The 22,249-nt window shown below is 39.8% G+C and overlaps 1 protein-coding gene across 1 annotated transcript; it reads right to left on the reverse strand.

Moving 5' to 3' along the window:
* Positions 1–496: 496 nt before the first annotated feature.
* Positions 497–22,244, reverse strand: PODN (podocan; the record flags this gene model as incomplete). Its single annotated transcript, XM_026853877.1, has 10 exons — positions 497–1,173; positions 2,497–2,704; positions 4,520–4,668; positions 7,355–8,012; positions 10,007–10,122; positions 12,036–12,192; positions 14,450–14,559; positions 18,682–18,746; positions 20,326–20,419; positions 22,134–22,244. Coding segments are annotated over 9 exons (1,635 nt in total), but the record flags the coding sequence as incomplete, so codon positions are not given.
* Between the last annotated feature and the right edge of the window lie 5 nt (positions 22,245–22,249).

Here is a 22,249-nt window from a genome sequence, read left to right on the forward strand (position 1 = left end):
CCAAGTAAATCCTGGAATGCAGTATGCAAAATGCAAAACAACATGTGTTCAATCAGAAATCCTCAAAAGAAAAAAACATTTCATCAAGCAGATAAGCTGCCTCAGATGAAGAATATTATAATCAGATAAGCAACTTGCCATCCAGGTACCTCTGTAGGTCTTTTTTCTTGGTTTCCTTGTTTTCCATGATTCCAACAGGAGCTGAGAATACTCAACACCATAAAATAGACAGGCACCATCTCCAGACTTAAACTAAACAAAGAAATTTCTCTTGACTCTTAAAAGTTTTCTCCTGAGACACCCCCACTCACTTATGTCTTTTGCTTCATTAATCTCACTTCTGACTCTTAACATGAATGATATACAATATGTGAAAAATTGTATGACATCTATTAAACTGCATACTGTTACTCAATCTTCTGGACTTATCTTCAGAGACATTTACACAACTGCCACATGGGCAAACAACAGCAATACAGAAACTTTACCAAAGTTCTTGAAGGCAGACATAGAAATTTTTTAATATTTATTCACAAGAGCAATTGTTTTATCTTAAAACCTTTCTAAAACAGGCATTTACTGCAGGCTTTGGCAGTAGAGATAAAATATTATGGGATCCAGCCTTACTATGTTTTTCTCATCCAAATATACACATTGTTAAAACAGAGAATAGTTGCGTCCAGAATTATTACTGCTGCTTGCTGACCAAAATGCCTCATATACTGCTCCACACATGAAACTACTGCAAATATCCATCTCCCCTGATCAACAACAGCTTCTTTGGGGTGGAGGAAAAGAAAAGAAGCATATACACGATTCACTTAAAATGCAGTGACAAAACCAGTATTTGAAGGCATGTGTTCAAAACAGTCCCATATTGTTATTACAGATGGAAACAGTGAAGGAAGAGAAATAGAAGAAACAAAAGCCAGCTTTTGTGAGTTCCAGAGCAATCCCTTATGATCCTGGGTCTTGTATAAGATGATTTGGAAGCTTTGGAAAGGCATTCAGGGTCTCTCCCTGAATAAGGCACTATAACACGCTGTATTCCATGAGCCTGGCCCAGTGCCATGACAGTTTCTGCGTAATTCATTGCACATTTTGCTAAGTGTTCTCTGTATATCTATATAGATATATACACAAAGACATATATGTACGTTTCCATATGCTTTCCTGCAAAACATCAGAAAAACAAAATCAATTACATAATGGAATACAGAATTCAGAATATGCAAACTTAGTACCTGCTGACATGTCACACATGCCCCAAACAAAATCAGAGATGTGTTGATTTGGAAGTTGTATGTACTCTAAGTGTGTAGATATAAATTATTTCTTTTCTCATAAAGTTTTCATATAGCCCAGCCAGGAGGCCTAACATTTAACTTTCCAAGTAGCTTCTGCCCTTTTCAAGCCCCATCATCTTTTCAACATATTAGCACTATTCCTCGCAATTCCTTGCATCACTCTCTATGACAAAATGTTGATTAGGGACAAAACTAAACAATTTTTTTCCAAGTCTTAGAGTTTAACTCTCCAGAAGTAGTGTCTTGAACCTCATCATCTTTGAACATAAAATGCTTAAGAGATGCATTAAGCAGATCCCTGATCTTCTTAGGGAAAAATGCATATTCTTCAAACATTATTCTCCCTTCATCTTCTGCAGTTGAAAATAAATGAGTTTCAACTAGAGAGATTGAGTGGCTGGCCAGATTTTTTATGGAATACTGAGATCTTGATTTTAATTACCAGTCTGGAATCGAAGTCAGCAGCAATCACAACCTGTAACTGGTCTTTCAGCAAATCTGGGTGAAGTGAGCAATAAACCAAGACTTATCAGTAGCAAAAGCACAAGCTCTTGAGAACTAGCTATCCTGGACCAGGCATCAATCCAAGCCTGCATATCATCTCCAAAAGTGACCTGAAGTAGATATTCTTTCCATAAGAAATATGATAAGTATAGCATTATCTTCCTACTCTGACTAGTCAGTGATTTAAGAACTGTTTGAGACAGAGGTTGTAATCTCAATGCCATGTTTAACAGACATTGGTAGGTCTATCTTCCTTTAATTTGTCTAACTTTTTTAATCCATTTTCAGCTCACATGATATTCAGCATCAGTAAGCTTCACACTTTGTTTTCCTTTTGAACTAGTTGCTTTAAAATATCATGCAACATCTTTTCATTTTTTGTTATCAGAATTAGTAAATAATGGCTTTCATATTTACCTATTGGGTCTGCTGTGGCTATAATCAGAGGCCGCTATAAACAATCCACTGCCTCCAATAAAACACAAATAGATACTGTTTCATTTTACAAAATAATGTATTTTCAACCCTTTTTGACTCTGTAATTCCCAGGCATGTTTTAGTAGAAGTCTTTGAGTCTAGGGCTCAGACACTCACTTACTATGTTTCAATCATACTTGTAAATTGGAATTATTTATGCAAGAGTGTCAGAACTGGGTCCTTGATTTAACTAAACTACAGTTGTTACCTCCCACATGATGTGATTATGTGAGTTCACATTTTATCTCAGTTCTTCTTCCTCTTCCTCTTCCTCATCTTCCATTTCCTCTTCTGAGTCACCCTTATTCTTTGAACTGTTGCTGAATTCAAGGTTCCCTTCAATATCCAGTACCTGTAAGTGCTTTAGGTTTTGGAAGGTACTTTCCTTCAGTGCTCCAACTGCAATCTTATTAAACCTTTAAATAAACAAAAAGGCCTCCTGTTAAAATAAAACCATGTTTATATCCAACACAGAAATGAGGAGACTAGGAGGAAACCATTGTGCAGAGTTACTCCAACTTACACTGACCCAAGTTACTCTAACTTTACACTGACCCATAACAGCACTCTAGGAGTACTAATTCATGATGGAAGAAGGAAGGGCATGCACATAAATGCAATGACTGAACAAAGTTTGCTGACAGTACTCTGTATCATCACAAGGATCCTATAGGAACATATTGAGAAACATTAAGTATCTCCCACTGATCCCAAGTTCACTGACCAAGCTTTCAAAAAACTCCTACTTCTATCTGCTCCAGCCCCTCTTCCCTCTTCTATAACTGTATTCTGTAAGGAAAAAAATCATAATACAATTCCTCCCCCGACAAATTCTCTTGGTATTCTGCTTTCTCCTTCCCAGAGAGGAAAGTCATCTGCTCCATAGCCCACATTTCAAAGTGTAACTTGATTTTTCATGAAATTTTGTCATCCCTTGACTGTTTAATTCTTCTCCCACAAAACTCAAAAGCACTGGTACACAGTATCCCTTTAGAAACAAAGCACTATGCAATAATTTTTCATCTGTTATTTGTTTTCCACGAATGTAAATACACTAATCTGCAATTTGAATTTCTCACATATACTGCTTGGTCTGTTACTCTCAAACATGCTTAAAATCATATTCTGTCTAATATTCCAGATGTATATTATGATTTTACAACATTGCAGTGACTAATAGCGTCCCATTAAGAAATAAAACCTAGCATAGGTGGAGTTGCCTCCTAAATATGTTAGCAAAACAGTTTTGCAAATTCCTTTTTTCTCTTTATATAGAAATATAGATTGTGGTATGTGGTTTCTGGTGTACATCCAAGCATTCACTAAAATCTTGTAAATGTGAGCAACTGAATAGACAGACTGCTCTAATTTACACCAGACTTTGTAATTTTATTTGCTTGGTATAGAATCATTCATCCAAAAAGGTATGCTTCAGAACTATTCAGAACTACAGAACATTTGAGTTGCATACAGACAAAATAAGGCCATATTTAGTCTTGTGCAGCAGGCAGCCTAGGCTTTTTGAACACATCCATTAGATCAGCTTAATCAAATATTCTGTAGGCGTTCATAAATTACTTCTAAGAAGTATTTTCAACAATCTTCCATCAGATTAAAACTGAATATATTACTGGGCTGGATGCTTGTTTCACTTCTTGTGGTATAAATCTGTACTTAAATCAGTTACATTATATGTAAAAAAAGGTCAGTATCTGTCACCTATAAAAACAAAGTCTTCATCCAACTGACAGAGTAGTGAAAAAAACGAGAAAAGCTTCTGAACTTACATAATTATCAGAGTTGTAACTTGTCATCTGTTTCTGACAAGACTATCAAGGGAATGCACACAACTTCAAGATTAGTCATACACGCCTCACTAGAGGGGGATTTTGTCAAAATCCAGGGCTAAGCTGTAGTCCTACAAGTGGACTGTAAACTTTTAGCTCAGAGCTGAATAGTGGAATATGACATAATATTAATTTCCCTGAATTTCTAACATGCCTAATCCATTCTAATAAGCACAGAAAGTACAAACTCTCCAAACAGAAAGAATTTATTATGTGTATCCATGTCTTTTCTGAGCAGATGAACGTAGTTTCATCATACAATACTATAAAAAAAAGTTGCTTATTTAGGAAGTTAGGATTTTAAATACTTTCTAGAAAGTAAACAATTATAAAGTGGATGAAGAAGAAAAAATCTTGTGCGTTGAAGTGGAAACTTGACCTTACCTGAGGTAAATCCCCTTTATTTTGGGTGTGGACTCAAAAGCATTCTCTGAAACCGTGGTGATCTTGTTGTTCTGAAGATACAGATATTCTAGAGATTCTGGCAGGCCCGATGGGATAGAAGTCAGCTGGTTGCCAGCCATGTCTAGTGACTGCAAGGAAGAGACAACAAGGGGTCAAATAAATAATTGAATTTAAATATTAGTAGCACTCCAAATAGAGATTTAAATGTGACAACAAATGAACTTCCAAAGGCTGGCTCCATACACACCCGCAACCCCACAAGTGTATAAAAATACATACATATATATATATGCACACTTATAAAAAACTTAGTACAGTAACAGTGCAGAAGTGAAATGTTTATGCAAAGCTCATCCAGGATTTGTTGTGTTTGAAAATCATCTGTAACGGGGCTTTATTTTTCAGATGGTACTTTGGTGAGTTTGCTTCAGAACCTCTCCCTTCTGTTGAGGTCAGGAAAATGACATACACCGTGTGCACAGTGGAAATTGCAAACTGTCAGCCATGCTGAAAGGTTCAGTTTGAGTTCATGCTGGAAAAAACTGAAGTGATATTTATTACAGTATAAACTAATCTACCTGTAATTTACATCAAGGTAAGTCTGGCCATGACAATTCTGCTCTCTTACACTACTATTTAGCATCATGATTTGAATGTGAGACATCATGCTGTTTTATTTAGGAGTTCCAACATTTCTTTATCTCTGTCCCCAGGCTTTAGCCCATGCCTGCTTTAGATGAATTAAAAGCAGACTGGGTTTCAGATATGCATGACAATTCCTTGGAAGCTGCTAATGCAAACACTTCACTCGCTAAGGTTAGTGACTCGTTAGTTACACATAAAAACATCTGAAAATATTCTAACATGGAAGAATGTATGAAGACATCAGGACTAAAGGCCATGATCACTTCTCAGATTAATTTTATGCAAGAAAATGGATCAACAAGAAGTGTTTTGTTATCCTGTATTGTAGCATTTTCATAGCAACAAGCTGACACAGTAGTGACACATTATTCAAAGCTGCACTTCTGCAAACGATTGTCACGATTTCAGTGATTTTATACTCCCCATAATCCCAGTCTGGCAAACAATTATGTAAATGTCTTGCTTTGCAATTGCTGATAGTCTTCAGTGATCTCCATGGAAACAGTGTGCACTGTAGTGTATGCTAAGTACATGCACAATCAGGTTCTTATGTGATGGTTATTGTCAAATTCACTCCAGTGCACCAACTCATAAACCAATTGCACAGTTAAGCCTTTAATGATAAAAAAGATTCATATATACTATCATAGAAATAACTGACAAGTAGAATACTGTTTCAGAAAAAAAGCAACAGCCAAAACCTCACCATTAGTCTAACAGAATTTTAAGCATGTGCTATTATCTTAACCTTGTTTAATACAAACAGGGTTTGCTGTGGGGTAGGTACAACTGAAGGGCCAATGTTTGATTCAGCAACGCTGAACAACACTGAACAGGGCTTGACACTGACTACAAGGGAGGGACAGTAGAATAAAAGTAATGTGAAGTAGCTATGAATCGGGCCTTACGAGAAGGAAAGCTTATCATTCCAACCAACAGCTAAAGCTGCATAACAGGTCTCATGACCCATATTTCTTTGAAAAAAAACCCAATCCAGCTGACAGTCCCTACATACTTTTTTTAAGCTACTGCAGTGAAACAATTCCAGTATCTGTAATTCTCAACAGTGTCTTCTTTCCAGACCACTTTCCAGCTTGGATATATTTGCATGCACACACACACACACATACACGTATCAGTGAGGCACCAACAAATCTTAACAATACAAATGGAAAATGTATCATTAAAGCCATGGACCAAATCTGCACCTGATGCAAACCAACAGCACTACGGATGATGTTGCTGCATTGCTGATTCACATTAACTGAAAGAAAGCTATTGTTTATTCCCAGAAACAACAGAAAGCGAAATGTTCACATAGATAAAAGATTTGGATTGTCTGAAAAGACACTTGGGGCAGTGTGAGATATGGTCCATCTCCCTTATCCCTGATCTGCTCCAAGATGTACAAACTTTGCCTGTACAGTGACCTAACCACATGTACCCTAGATGGTTACCATATGACACAGGTAATACCTTTTACTGCAGGAAACAGGCTGTTGCCTAAAAGGAAATGCAGACAAATCCTTCAGCCAGTGTAACAATCTTGAAAGGTCATTTTGCACAGCACAAATGTGTTTGTTCCTGCCTGCCTTATGGTTTGTGTTTAACTTTCTCCAACAATTAAGCAAATGAGAAGGCTGCTGATTGAATCCAGACCTCCTAGCTGCTATCCAGGTGCCTTAGCCAGCTGAGCTGCTAAATCCTGCAGCTTGGCCTGTCTGATTATAAGCTGATGTGGGGGCTTTGAGAATTAAGAGTGTTTTTGTTTATGCATTCCTTCCTCCTGCTGTCTCTCTTCAGAGCTGATTTTAAATCTTTTGGGAGACAAGCTACTTGAAAGGCATCATTTCAGTTCTAATGACAACATTCACTAATGATTATCTGAAAATATAGGACACTGCTAGGGTTCAGAAACAAAGATGTCTTTGCATTTCCCACAATTAGCAGTATATGGTGGACCACCACCCTGGTCAGCAGTGCGAGGTACCCATCTCTGGCACAACAGCACATCATTTCTACTCTAGAAACAGAGGGTGTAGCACTTACAATGCAAGCCCAAAACATGAGGACCAAGCGCATCTAGTATTGGTGCTACACAAATTGGCTTAGGCAGACAGACGAGGACATCAGCATTACTAAAACAATTAGAGAAGGTGATGTTTCTACCTGGAGACTGCTGAGTTCTCTCCACGCTCTTGAGTAAAACGAATTTACTTTCAGTTTATTGTTGCTCAAATACAGTTCCCGCAGCTTTGTCATCCCAGACAAAGTCCCTTTTGGGATGATGCTTATCTCATTCTCCTTCAGCTTCAGAATCTGTAAGTTCTTTGGAAAGCCAAAAGGCACAGTGTGGAGATTGTTTCCAGAAAGATCCAAGGACTTTAGTTGCCTCAGTTTACGGAAGGCCTCCCGATGGATCTGGGGACTTTTGAGCTTATTGTAACTCAGATTCAGCTCTTCAAGGAAGTAAGTGGTAGCAAAGTCATTCCTGTTAATCTCAGAGATCTGGTTATGAAGGATCATAAGGGTTTTCACTCGCCGGGGCAGCCCACTGGGAATCCTTTCCAGCATGTTGTTGTACAGGTGGACAGTGTGCAGCTTCTTTAAGCCTTGGAAGGCTAACGGGTGAATACCTCGGGCTTTTAATTTGTTATTGTGGAGCAGAAGGTACTCCAGGTTCTTAATTTGGGTCAAGACATCTCTGCCAATCACCTTAATTGCATTCTTCTCCAGGTGAAGGAGGACGATGTTTCGAGGTAAACCACTTGGGATTTGTGAGAGGTTATTGCTGGACAAATCCAGATATTCAAGACTAGACAATTTCCTTGGGAAAGCAGGAAAGAAAACACTCTCCATTTAGATTCTGCAAGGTGAAACGATAACCAACTTCCCCTAGGATTTTACAATCTTTGCTTTAGAGTCTTTTTACCTGGCATATTTCCCACTACTGCCCTTTTTTGTCTCATGATATGACAGATGGGGACAGCAAACCAGGGAGCTCCCATACGGCCATTATTGAGACTAAGCACTGCCACTGCTCCCCAGCCACACTAGCAAGAGAACCTGCTGGAATCCCCAGACATCCAAACTGCTGCTGGGCTGAGACCCGAGATCAATTTTGCGGCGTACTGTTCTCTCATTTGACACCACAGGTAGCAACATATGAGCAATTTCAGTGAACAAATACCACAAGAAAGATGCTGTGGGAGCACCATTAGAACACAGAATTTAGCACTCGGTTTCACAGAACCATGGCCTGAGCATGAGTAATTTCTGTCTCTCTGAAAAGTGTATATTGAAACTGAAAAGCAGGTCTGATTTTTAGATGATGAAATATGAATCATGAAAAGCAGAAATGCTAATTCAGTGTCCTAGGTTAAGGTAGTGAACTTCTCCTGACCCTCTAGTGTTACGGAAGTGAGTCAGGGCTAGAGCTGCTTTGTGTAAGCTACTGAATCTGGATTCCATGGACTCAGTTGAAGCTAAAATAAAACCTCAGACCAGTCACTTATACCAACTGGATGTGGATCAATGGTATTATATGCCAGGATTGAGGAGCCCTGTACTTCAAGTCGGTTTCTGAGTTCAAATGAGACTTTTAATCTGCATGGCACTATATAACCCACTGCAGATGGCTAGGAAGTTTTCAGGAAGTGTGAGAACTAATGCATTACAGACATTACTTACTGGTTACACTGCTATTCACAGCTATCCAAGCATGCTCCGAATGAGCAAATATACTCTTTGGGTAAAGCATTTAATTGTTGCAAGTTGTAACGTTTCCCCAGCTTGGGTACATCTCAACAGAACTATGCTGTGCTGGGCAGACAGGAGCAATATCCACCCCCTCTGCTGACTGTGACTGGTGCCTCAGCTCTAGCCACTGTATTCTATTCATCAAAACCTTAACAGAAATGGTATGTCCAACGTGATCTGGAGGCAGACACAACACAGCTATGGTAATAAATTACTAAGAGAGGTTTCTGGGAGCAGGAGGTGGAAAAGGAAAGCAGTTTGATACATTTTCATGTCTGGAGATCAGAAAAGTTTATAGAATTACATTATGGGCAGGACAGGTTATGTGATCTGAATTTTCAGGCAGAACAAGGGCAGCACTCAGTGCAAGCAGAGACACAAATGTTAACTTTTTGAAGTGCTAAGTCCCAAGCTAAATTTAGGACAGTCAAAGGCTATTTCTGTTGCACCAGCTTGTAGCAAAGCTTTTGCAGCCATCTGGCTATTGAACAGCACCACTGCATCCCTGCCTACTCCAGCAATCATCTGCACTGGGGTACAGCTCTGCCAGATGAATTCAAAACTGTGTATCTGTGGCTGCTTTCAAGTCACCTTCACAGAAACACAGAAGTGGCTTTAGCAAAGTTGAAGGTCTGGCCTTAACTTCCAGTAAACTCCCTTGAAACTGGAAACTCCCAAGTAACCTCACTTTTGGCTGGTTTGGAAGAACAGAGACCAGCTTTCGACATTGCTCTAGGTGGCCTTTTCGCAGAAAGCACTTAGTACCTGGTGTGATTGGGTCTGTGGCAATCAGGGAGTGATGCAGTCTGATGTTCAGTGTTACATCTTTTGTATAAAAGTATTCTACATTGTGAATTCAAACCACTCACTCAGACCTTTGCTTTTGAATTGCAGCATCTGAATCTTAGACTCTATAGACATACAGACTTAGCAGAGAAATGCCTAACGTCATAGAGCTTTTAATAAATGTACTTTTTTAAGATGTACTTTGCTCAGTAATGTACTACTGTACCAGAGGAGGTAGACAGACCCAGAGGTACAAACTACAGATCTCAGTCTCACCAGAAAGTTTCATTGTCCATTCCTTCATTAGTCAAGTAGTTATTCTGTAAATACAGCTCCCGCAGACCTGCAAGTTCACTGAAGGCTCCTTTAGGAATCTTCTCTAGCTTGTTGTTCTAGAGTCACCAGAAGCAGAAAGCACATTATTTGGCATGAAAAAACATAGGACATTCATGTTCTGCTCAGCTAACACCAGGCAATTAAACTTCAAAAGGGCTAGACATAAGATATTTCAGCGGGCATTATAATTCTGCTTAAGAAATAAATACAAATACTCGACTGAAATATTACAGCCTATTTTTATTGATTTCCCATGGAATCTTTGGGCTAAGGAGTTAGAATTCTCCCCCTGCCCCCAGACAGTTTTATTTTGTATTCGTAGTCCTTTCACCTATGTGCAAATGTATAATGTATTCTAGACAACTACCTCTGGAGTTTGCTCAAGATTTCTGGATATTGTAAAACAGATTTCATGATAAAGGAGAATTAGGTTGGAAGCTGGGAACCAGCCATCCTTCTAGCATTAATGGCATTCCGAAAGGTACAGTTCCTGCAATGTAGATTCCAAAATAATTACTCCTATTGCCTTAGCGTGGCTTTGGAGTAGCCAGCAGGCAGACACAAAGAAAGTATAAAACTAGATTCCACTTAGAAATTCCATATAGGAACTGTAGGAATTATAAAAGGATATCTAAAATACTGACACTGAATTTGTTAAACTTCCCACAATAATGTGATGGACAGACTGGACTAGATTCATGTGCCAACTAGTATAAAGTGGATACCACCATAGATTTGTCTGAGTGTCTCAATGAACAGTGAAAGAAAAAAAAAAAAAAATCTGTCACATCTAAAGTACACCTTTTGGTACACAATTGGCTGTCTCTCATTTCTCTCTGTCCTGTTTTTTCCCAGTCAAAATATCAAGGTAAATATTACTACTGACAGGCAGTGCACTTGAAAACAAAATGCTCTCTCTTCAGCTCCTCTGCCCTTAATACAACTGGTGACAGGGAAGGATACGAGTTCCAAGTGTAGTCCTCAAAGTCTGAGACCCCTTTGGGAGATAATGATTACCTATAAATGGCAATAAAATGCAGGGGACTAGTAACTTCATACTTTGCAGAGAAATTCCAGCAATTTAAAGGATCAGACTGTTTGCCCTTATTTTCTTCATGCTGGAGACGTCTATTTTCTAAAAGACTTTAATGAGAATTAGTGGTGAAACCTTCAAGGGAAAAGAAAGCTGGGAGGCAACACAGAACTGCCTAAGTCCAGGGGCTGATAACAGACTCCAGTCTACACAAGTCCAAGGAGCTGTCAACACTAGGAGCAAGCGGAACCAGGACTCCCCACCGCTGCAGCTCTCCCATTGTTAACAAGGATGAGAACTCTAGTACAGACATGACGAAGTGTTTTTATCAAAATCAGATGACACAGTATTAAAAATGCTGAAGACTAGTCAATACCACAACTTCTGCTATTGCACTACTGCTGGAGAAGTTGTAGCAGCAAAGAATTACCGATCCAAACTTCGTCTTTGAATTGCCAGTTCAGTAGCAAACAAAAATCACTGACGCAAGGAAACAGTAGTCTGTGTGAAATGAGGTAGTGAGCAAAGCCAGTATATAGTGGGTAAGCAGCTGTCAGGAAAAACAGTATTGTCAGTGACAACCTTAACTGGGAGGCCATGAAGAGTGATCTACTTTCTTGTACTACATATTAATATCATTATATGCAAGAAGAGACCACAGTGCTACCATATAGGCATTTACAAAACATTCCCCTGAAAACATAGAAAAGCATTTTTGTCCCCTGTGAGCATTATGGAGTTTTGCAAAAGTGCACTGTTACTTACGAACAAAAAGTAAGGACACAGGAGACAGCTACTGTTGAGCAGACAAGACTTACAACGGGCCTGGGAATGTTTCCAAGTGCACTGAAATGGCTTAGCTGCGTGGTTTGAATCCCATACGAACACAGTACTTTGTCACAATCGTAAAGGAATACAAAACCTTGTTTCCATTACCTTTAAGTGTAATTTATATAGTGCTGGAGGGAGATTCTTTGGAACATACTTCAAGAAATTGCTGGACATGATGAGTATCTCCACATTATCAGAGCCATTAAACATATTATCAGGTAACCCAGCATCTGAAAGTTTGTTGTTATGAAGATACACAGATCTGTTGGAAGAAGAAAGAAGATGAAGTTAAACAGGTAGTGACATCTGGCTTTTTTTGTTTACCAAGAGAAAGCTGTTTGAAAACTGTATTCCAATCTCTTCTTTCCCTGAGATAATTAGATTTGGTTTTAATATGTGCCCTTTAATTTAGCAAGGGATATAGATGCAAAACCAAATGGCTGGTCCAAATACTCTCCAAAATGTATATGTGTTCAAAATACAAACCTGCATGCAAATACAAATTTCACCAGTAGCCTTATCTTCCTAACAACAAACTGAATGCAAGTCTGAGATTGTTCAGTGCTTTGAAAGAAAGAACATCAGTATGGTGGCCTCACTCAAGAGGGTTAGAACTCCTGTCTGATTACAAGGTATGCCCCAAATTTTAACTTCTATTTGGAATCAGATCGAGACTTCTTGGGCTTGCAAAATCAACCTGTAGATCTCTTAAAAAAGAGCTGTCTCTCACCCCTCCATTCTTTCTGCTCCCATGAAGGCTGGAAATACTCCAGGAAACAGTTTGTCTCCAAATCCTAGAACTCAGAAAGGCATAGAGTAGTGACAGAAAGACAGCAGTTTTACTCTAATCTGGAAAAATTTGGGGCTTTAATGAACCTTTGGGATTGAAAGACCATTTCTTATTTTCCCTTTGCCCTTCTTACTTTTAACCTTTAGTATTCACAGAATTCACAGTTTATCCAATCAGATTTTTTAAAATGGATTCATTCTTTCTCACACAGGTTTTAATTCCGTATAAAACAGTGGACCCCTATGAAGTTATTCCTGGTTTTCACTGGCTTAACTGCTAAATGGATTCATCTGACTTCTTTTCAACAAAAAAAAAATTACAGGATTTTACTGACTTTGATTACCTCTTCCTTTCTTGTGTTTACCCCAAGATGCAGTAGGCAGATAAAACTGTAAAGACAGGTTAAAACTGAAAAAGAGTACAGTGTCAAAGTGTGCTTTTTAAACTTGTTCTTGGATTCTCTACCAGTTGCAGAGAACTTGGCACTATCTTTCTGGAAGGAAGGAAAGACTCAGTATTGAAATACAATTGTGTGACCAGACACTCCAGGGAGTCCAGAGCCACAGTGAAAATATTGTTCACCCTGCATGGTCAGCTGTACTTTTAACTCACAAATATTTGCCTTTCTGAAAATCTTGCTTTACAAATAATCAGTCTGAGACCATGAACTCTGCTGGGGGCAAATAAACCATCTGAAACAACTGTTAGGATTTTATATCAGCAATCTTGGAAATCAATGAGATACTATTCTGATTAAAATTAGTGTTGGTATAGGAAAGTGTGAAAATCAGAAGAGTACAAGAATTTTAATATGAAATCAAAACACAGCAGCTTCTGCAACTCAGATTAAGGAAGAACACATGTATAAATCTAGTTTCTTTCATAACAAGATATTGCCAGAAATCAGTGAGTGACTCAGCCTTTTCAGCTACCAAGAGCCTACAAGACTGAAGGCCTCGCTTCAGTTCTCAATTAATTCAGTGGGAATGGAGAAATCTTCAGTTTATCACAAGACTAGGCTCTAGGAGCTCAACTGGATCAGCTATTATTAACTGCTTCCAAACTTGGATGCGTAAATTGTTACCAATAGTTTGAGATGTCTTTGCAAGATTTAGATGCTGCAGCATCTGTATAAATTACCCAAAATGCCTTTGGAAAGACCATACCTCAGAGGAGGTGGTCTATGTGCATGCGAGTTTGAGATGGGCCAATGTGCTGCGCTGGATCCAGCTGAGAAAATCACAACCTCAGACTAGCAGAGAGACCTTTGAACCAGACCTGAGGATATGAACCACTTCTGAAGGCCCTAAAGTGCTTAGCTTTAATATAGTTGAGCTACTTATACTCAACTGCACTGAGTACTCCACTCTGAACCTGATTCTAATTTTTTTTAATGAATAGACTATAATAAAACTAGTATTTTTTAAACAGTTAATCTCCATTTTGAGAAACCAACGCTGTTCCTTTCCACTCATAACTGATACACAAATAAGATGGAGACAATTTAATTTTTATCTGTGCAAAAGTGTCTGGCAGCTAGTTAAAGCCCTTGGAATGTGTTTATTTGAAATAGCTTGTTTGATCTTTCATGCCGAGAATAACAAACAGCTTCTTTCCAAAAATCATAAGTAGGCAATAACATGGTTTAGCCAGACAGTTTCTTATCACCCACCAACTGCTCCCATGCAGTGGCAGAACACTATTATAGTTTTACTTCCCGATCCCTTACCTCAAGTTTGGTTTCTGTCCAAATGTGAGCCCATATATCTTAGTGAGATAATTGGCTGCAAAATCTGCACTGATCAAGGTATTTGGTAGGAATTTCGGAGCCACTGTTAGCTGTAAAAGAAGTATATCAGGGAATTCCAATTAAATGCAACAAATGTTTTAACCAAGTATTAGACCAGCAACAAAACGCAAATTTATTTTCTCTAAACAGGCAAAAATAAATTAAACTGAATGCAGATTGCATGAACAAAAACAAATTGTCCTCACTCACTAATCTCTCCAGGAAGGAGACAGACTTTTGCTCCATGATATGTGAATGTTTGTTTTGGTTGGATGAGTCCTGTCTCTTTTTGGTGGAAGAAATCAAGGAATTGTTATTCAGAGAGCAAACACTTCACTTATTATTGTTCCTAATTCCTCAGTTTGCCGTGCCAAAAAAATCCAACCCATCTCACAGTGGCCTACTACTTACTCTCTTACCAAAGTATACTGCAGGGGGGAAGTGTCACTTCATATGTCTGTTGCAATATTACATCCATTTACAATGATCTTTTCAACAGAGGATTCAGGTTCCCAAAGGACAGGGATATTTCTAAGCCAAATGATGGACTATCACATGGGACTTCAAAGCAAAGACCAGTACAGTGATACTTTCTTCATTAAACAAGTGATGTATCAGAGACAAAATACAGAAAGGTCCTGTCTCCAAAACTTTATAGCTGACGAGAATTATACTATTTGATGTGTTGGTCTATTGCTATTTTTATCAGTGATTTTTAAAAAAATCATGCTAGGAACATCTGCATCTGAACAAAAACTGGTGGAGTGAAAACTAATGATCAAAAAACCTCAGTTTTACAGAGCAACAGTAGCGAGGTTCACTGAGTGGCTTCTAATAGCAAAGTCATTCACCTAGAAACCAAGAATACAGGTTACAATACAGACTAGACAACAGTTTTCTGGAAAGCATAAAGCCAGAAGATTTATGCATCACGATTAAACCCTTGGGAAACAAATTATTAACACAGTGCTGTAGTAGATATGAACCTTGAGTACTTAAGCAGAAGACTATTGAATTGCAGTAGGCAGGTGCAATCACTGTGGTTACAGATGTTAACTACAGTACTAATGAGACCGCTCTTACAATATTTTATGTACACTCTGAAGGGCTCTGGAGAGAACATCTTTTCTAGGGAGATACTGAATTCTTTGTCACCTAAAGCTCTGAGATCAGGATGAGAAACTCTGGGCAATGGAAGAGATCTGCTTTTTAACTTTGAACTCTTTGAATCTGTAATGCTTCTTCCTCACAGCACTGTTGCATGAAACAGAACTTAGTCCCTACAGCCAGCAAAGCACAGCAAGACTCACATGATGAGAAAACATATTTTTCAAATTTTTATTACTGTAAAACTGCAAGTGGTTATTAATAATAGTGTAAACAAAAAAAATATTTTTAAAATTAAAAATGTTTGAGAGAACAGACACTTTATTGGAGAACTGCCTAACCCTAGCCTTAGACTATGTATTAATCTAAAGGATGCCTAGATCTCTCTACTAGTTTGTCAAGTGTGCATTGATGGACTATATCCATGATGTCACAATTACTGCACTCATAATACAGCCCTATTTTTTAAAAGATGAAAGTACATTATTTACTATTTTTAATTTTCACCTCCATCCTTAAGCTGTCTTAAATGTTTAATGGTGACAAACACAAAAAAGATCTTTCCCACAAATCATGCTCCTATCAGTATTTCCAGAGAGTATGTAATCAGTGGAAACAGGCATTCTACATACTACTACGGTTGCCACAGTACTTGGCTTTACCAGTAATATCTCACCTCCTGAGCTGGGAGAGGTGATTTCAGAAAAGTGGATAAATCTCTGACTAGGAAGGTCTGACTGTGCCTCAGACAGAAATAAGTCTCTACTGTGACATAAGATTGAGACTTCAGACACAGGAAACAGACTCAATCACTTTCATATTAAAACACAGTCTGTTAGGTCATAACTTTAGGGCATGGCTCAGATATGTGAAATGAGAGACATCAGAACCACAAGAAAGAGAAAAGAGAAAAGTTTCATCCAAAAAGAGTTTTCACTTGCTCAGGACTTTGCCTTGGCATTTCAGCACTTAGTCATGAGACTAATTGATCTTCACTGGTTGACTGCTTGAAGGATTAATGGTGGATTGTTGTAACTGTTAGCAAAACCAAACTTCACTGAGTAGCTTTGTCTAGTATTGCCTAATAAGTAGCAATATGCATTTCTCCAGCTGCAATTTTCTTGCAGCTTCACTGCTGGATCTGCCTTTCCATATGGCAGAGAACAGTGGAGTGTTCTCCACTGTTAATAAGTTAACCAATGTACTTAGAAGGATTATACAAAAGTTATTACCAGTTTCAAAACAAGTTTTGATATAAACAGAAGTATTGGATCCAGGTGAATCCCTTATCACTTTGGGAATAGGGGGAAATGTAAAACCTTCTGACACCAAAATGACCAGTTTATAGTAAATAATAATGACAACTCAGGACCTGGTCTACATTTGGTGGAAGAGATTACTGTTATTAACAAGGCTTACTGTAGATGATATGTGACAGATAGAAATCATGACAGTGGGGTGAAAATTTAAAAAGGAAACTACAGCATGCGTTCTTTACTTGAGGTACTTGTTACTCATAAGCCACAGAAGGCTTTTAGTCTATTATGATATTTCTTTTCTCCAAGCAACTATACTAGTTTAACGAAAGACAATTTAGCTACATCTGATGGGATCACAATTGAAGATAAAGGAGCATTAAAATAATCCATAGAACAAGGAGCAAACTACCAGCAAATCCCTGCTCTCCTCCAGACACCACAGTTACTTGATCTGCAGTGTTTCCTGCTGCAGAGTGGATGCAGTATGAAGCCAATCTGGTTTGTCCTGGCTTATGATTTATAAAGAAATGTGTTATTTTTGTGGGTCGACAACTTCTCTCTGTAACTAGTTCTGACATTCGCTGATGTTTGCATTTTCTTTTGGGATCCTTTTCTCTCTGCAGTAAAGCCAGAAAAACCAAACACTTTGTTTTGTCACACAGGGAAAATTGGAGTGCAAAGTTCTGGAATATTAGTCACAGTCTGGCTTGTTCTTTTTTATGGAGTTATTAACTGCCAAGATTGTTATATGGAAATGGTGCTTGAAAGGGAGAAAAGAACACAATGTTACTGTACTGAGGAATGGGTTCTATTCTCAATCACTCCATACAGAAATCTATGGAGTGATTCTGGCTATGTCTTGGCCTGACTGAAACCTGAGTGTGGCCACATGTATATAAACAAAACATCAAAAGGTCACAGATTTTAAGAGGATAATAAAATATATATACAGACACGCATATAATATACATATATATATATATATATATATATGGAGAGAAAGAGGGAGGGAAGGATGAAAGGGAAGGGTTTTTATAGACAAAAGGAGCTCTGCCTGGTGTTTTAACTTATATTTTTCTGTGGCATCTCAGTTTCTTCTGTAGCAAATATTTGTGGACGATCACTGGGGATAAAGAAAGCCATAATGGCAACCACCCAGATGTAAGGGTATGTGAGAAGTTATTTCATTTCCTAGGCTTGGCAGGAAAGATGTGCTTCTGTCATGACATCCAACTTGGGTCATTAATAGGAAAGCACCTAGGATCTTCGCCATTAAAAAAGAAATTCAGTTCCTACCGCTGCAGCTAAAAGAATAAATTCATAACTTGCACAGTTTCACTGTGTGTGGGCATCCCCCCTCCATCAAGCCTAGTAAGAATGGGAGTCAGGGAAAACTGGATAGCTTTTTTTAACCAGCCTCATCTGATGAGACATGCAGTGTTTCACACCATTACCCCACAGCTTATTGCATACAGGCAGCTACCAAACCTGCATGCAGCTGATCCAGAGCCTACTGAAGACAGTGGTAATTTATAAACGCAAGGGCTTGCTATACCTCCCTACACACACATGGGAAACCTTTCACCAGTTGCACAAATAAGTGTTCAAAATATCCTGGCGTGCTTGTCCTCTGATTTTTTAGCATACTAACTGATTGTCTTGACCTTAGATGAACCTGCATTAGAATATCACTTTAGCACAATTTCACTTATGTAGGATATATATTTTAAAAGAATTGAAGACTTGCTCTTTTAACTTTCAGAACCTGATTAGAAAAGAACTCTGAAAGCCTTGTGAACCTCTTACCTTATTGTTTGCCAGGTACAGGTAATTCAGGTTCTCCAGATGCTCAAATGCTTCCTCTGGCAACCCTTAAAAACAGAAATAACTAATCAGTGACACTGGCAACTTATTGCCTCTCTGAGTGAAAAATACCAGAGTGTAGCTTTCTCTCTCTGATAATATCTATAATGTGAGATTTAAGTATTTTTCATTGCCACAGAAACAATCTGACTCAGACCTATTGTTGTCTTTGGCTTTTTTAAAACTCAAAAAACCCCACAGACTGTTAAGAGCAGTGGAAGACCATGAAAACTCCTAAGCACGCAAGGCTTGTGGCCAGTCCCACCAGCAAGGGTCAGGTACAGAGCTGTGCAGACTTGCTGTATGGCTGATCATCAGTGCTCGCAGCAGCCATGCTATCCAAGAAGTTTCTTTTGTCATTTGCTCATGAATTTGCAAACGATTTTTCTTGGAAGGACATCATCTGAGGTTGTTTAATGATCAGATCAATCTGATCTATGACCATGATATTGCCAAAATAACACCAGTATCTGCATGTCATAACCGTTCTCTTGTTCTGCTCCCCCACAATCCAGATAGCCGCAGAGTAACCAGCTCAGAGAGCTGAGCCAACTCAGAGCTTACCCTTGCCCGATAATTACTAATTTTCAGCCAAATCACTCCACATCCAGCTGATCACACAAGCACAATTGCTGTCACAATGGAAAGGCTGCAAATCACATTTTCACCTGGCAATTAGATAACTGTAAGTCAAAGGTGAAGCTATTTCCCATGGCAAAACATATTGGAAACTCAGGGTTGCACTGAAGCTTGTGAAAGAAACATCAAAGCCCAAAGGTAACAACGCCCAAGTCTGAAGCTTAGCCTTCCTTGTGCTACGTAAGGGTGCTATCTTGTGGGTCCCATGCATAATATGCCCACATTCCCAATGAAGGCTGTTCTCTATCATTGGAATAAGGATAGCAACAGCATTCAGAGCAACTGGGTGACACAAAATTAACAATAACTATTATCTTTTGTAGTACATATCCTCCTCTTACTCCAATTCCTGTTTCTTTTGCTTTCCTTACTAACTCCTTGTCAATTTTCTCTAATAAGCATAAAACCTAACAAGCAAAACCTGCCTACAAAAATCAAAATGGTTTTAGAAGAAGGGTAAAAGTTGCCTTATCTGCAGTATATATTATTTGTATTTATACCAAATTTGACAAGGTCTGAACTGGACTAAACTGCACTAACTGACTGACTAGACTGAACTAAAGAAGTGGATTAAGAAACAAGGTCAGTCAGAAGTAAATCATTCAGCATGTAGACATTTCTGGTTCTCAAGTGCACTGCATTGATGTGCCTGTGGGACTGGAGGGAGTTTCCTGGATGAGAAGATCTCACGCCACAGTACACAGTGCTGCTGCCAGGTCTCCTCCACTGGTCCAGTAAGGCTGCATTCTTATACACTGAGTATTAAGTTTCAGATGATAAAGTGTCTCCATGATCTGTGTGACAGCCAGAGGAGTGAGGCTTACACTCCAACCAAGTCAGTCCATCATCTGTGGCTTTCCCTATCAGCTGTCACTGGCCTCACTGCATAAGCTGCATAAGTGTTGTGGAGGCACAGGCTCTGTCCCCTTCACGGCTCTGCCAGCTTACCTTTTGAAGTTAGCCTGTTATTTTGCAAATTGAGAGTTTCCAGTCTGTAAAGACGAGCAAGCTCTTCTGGAAAGATTTCTTCTATCTGGTTATTCTAAGAAAATGGAGGGTATTAATCATCATCAGAGTAATCCAAGAAGGATCCCAATAAGCCAGACTGTGAACTCCAGTAAAACTTGGAAATGAACCCACCATGTCAAATCATTGTCATTCTCTCCATAATGAGCCAAACTCAGATCTCAAAACCAAGACATCCAAACCCAGCAGCATTGGAAGGCCTGAACCAACTTTTATAGCTTGTGCTCATCTCTAGAAATATCCGGCTTATGCACTGGTAGCACACAAAGAGTGTGATTTATGCCTGGCAAGGCCTATAATCCATCTGCCACAGCCAAACCTCATATCTGCAGCACAGCATTTGTTCCAAGATTGGCACTGTGGATTTCCAAGTTTATTACTTCTGTTACTTACATGTTGTTTTAAAAACAACTCATCGTGAGCAGGGAGCGTTAAACTGGGCTCACTTTCTCTGGTTCTGCTGTCAGGGGTGACTGCCATCAGATTTTCATGGACATGCTGACTAACATTTTGACTATTAATGAGTGATTCTAGTGTTTTAGCAACTAGGGGTCCAGTCAAGGACCTACGGTGCAGGAAGCCAGGCCACACAAGAAAGTGACAGTTGCTGCTCCAAAAAGCTTCTTTGCTTTTGGCAGTAGAGGCAGGAGCCATGGCTAGCACACGCCTGAGACAGATCTGCTGAGGAAGGTGCCAGCTTACATTACAGTTTTTCTAACTATGCTGCACTTGGATGGGGAGCTCTGAACAAAATCTGCATTTCATCCATTGAACAGAATTGGCAAGTAGGAGCAATAAACTAAAAGGCAGCTAGTTAAGGGCCAAAGAGGCACTGAAAAGCCTGGAAGTACTGCCACTGCTTCAGGGGAGGAATGACCAAAGGGCTGCCATGCTCTGGCCCTGCCCATGCCCTCAGGTGTCAGAGCACAGGCGGGTAAAGATGCCAGCCCAAATGCTGGTCATAGGGATCAATTCACTAACAGCAGAGCATAGGAACCTGCTGCCAGCCTAGAACAGACCGCTGCTTCTTCCTGAAGTTTGCATCTCATACCTTGACGTGCCCTCACCCTGACAGAAACTGAACCACTTGTGGAAGGCCTGACAGCACCAGCCGTCTGGATGTCACCGGCCCCGTTGCCCATGGCAATGGATGGCTTCGGCCATGTTACACCTGCTCCCAGCTGAGTCCACGTGCCGCGGGGAGAGGCGGGACACTGGGACGTTGGTTGGGTCTGTGTGTGGACTGGTATGCTGTGTTTACAACATTCATTAATGTGTAATGCTGCCAGGAAAATTCTCATTAATGAAGTAATTTAGCCTGTCCTTTTCAAAGGATTCATGACCTCAAAACAAAAGGCCTTCACCAGAAACAATAATCATTAGCTCAGACAAAAATTCTTCACTTGGAGCTGGGAAGGAATAAAGAGAAAAAATTTCCTATCTTTTTCCCTCCCTGGATCTGTGGGGAGGGAACTGATGCCGCGGTCCAGGTGCGTTTGCCGAGCACCAGTGCTGGGCCCGTCACACCTCCTGTTCCCGGGGCGAAGCGCTGAGGGACACGGTGGGGTTGGGAACTGTCAGTGTGAGGTTAACGGTTGGACCGGGTGATTTTCAAGGCCTTTTCCACCCTTGAGGATTCTGTGGGAAGGAGCCGGGCTGCGGGAGGGCCTGTGGGCGCTGGGTGGGCCGCGGCGGCCCGGGCACCCTTGGCGGGGGCTCGGCTGCCTTACCTGCAGGGAGAGGTGGTTGGTCAGCTCCGGCAGCAGGAGCGGGAACTCCTTCAGGTCGATTCCGCCGCAGTCCACGACGCCCTCCTGGCTGCAGCCGCAGTCGCGGGGGCAAGCGG

Source organism: Athene cunicularia, assembly GCF_003259725.1.
Source record: "Athene cunicularia isolate RWA chromosome 8 unlocalized genomic scaffold, athCun1 chr8_part1, whole genome shotgun sequence".
In the NCBI taxonomy this organism is placed as follows: Eukaryota; Metazoa; Chordata; class Aves; order Strigiformes; family Strigidae; genus Athene; species Athene cunicularia.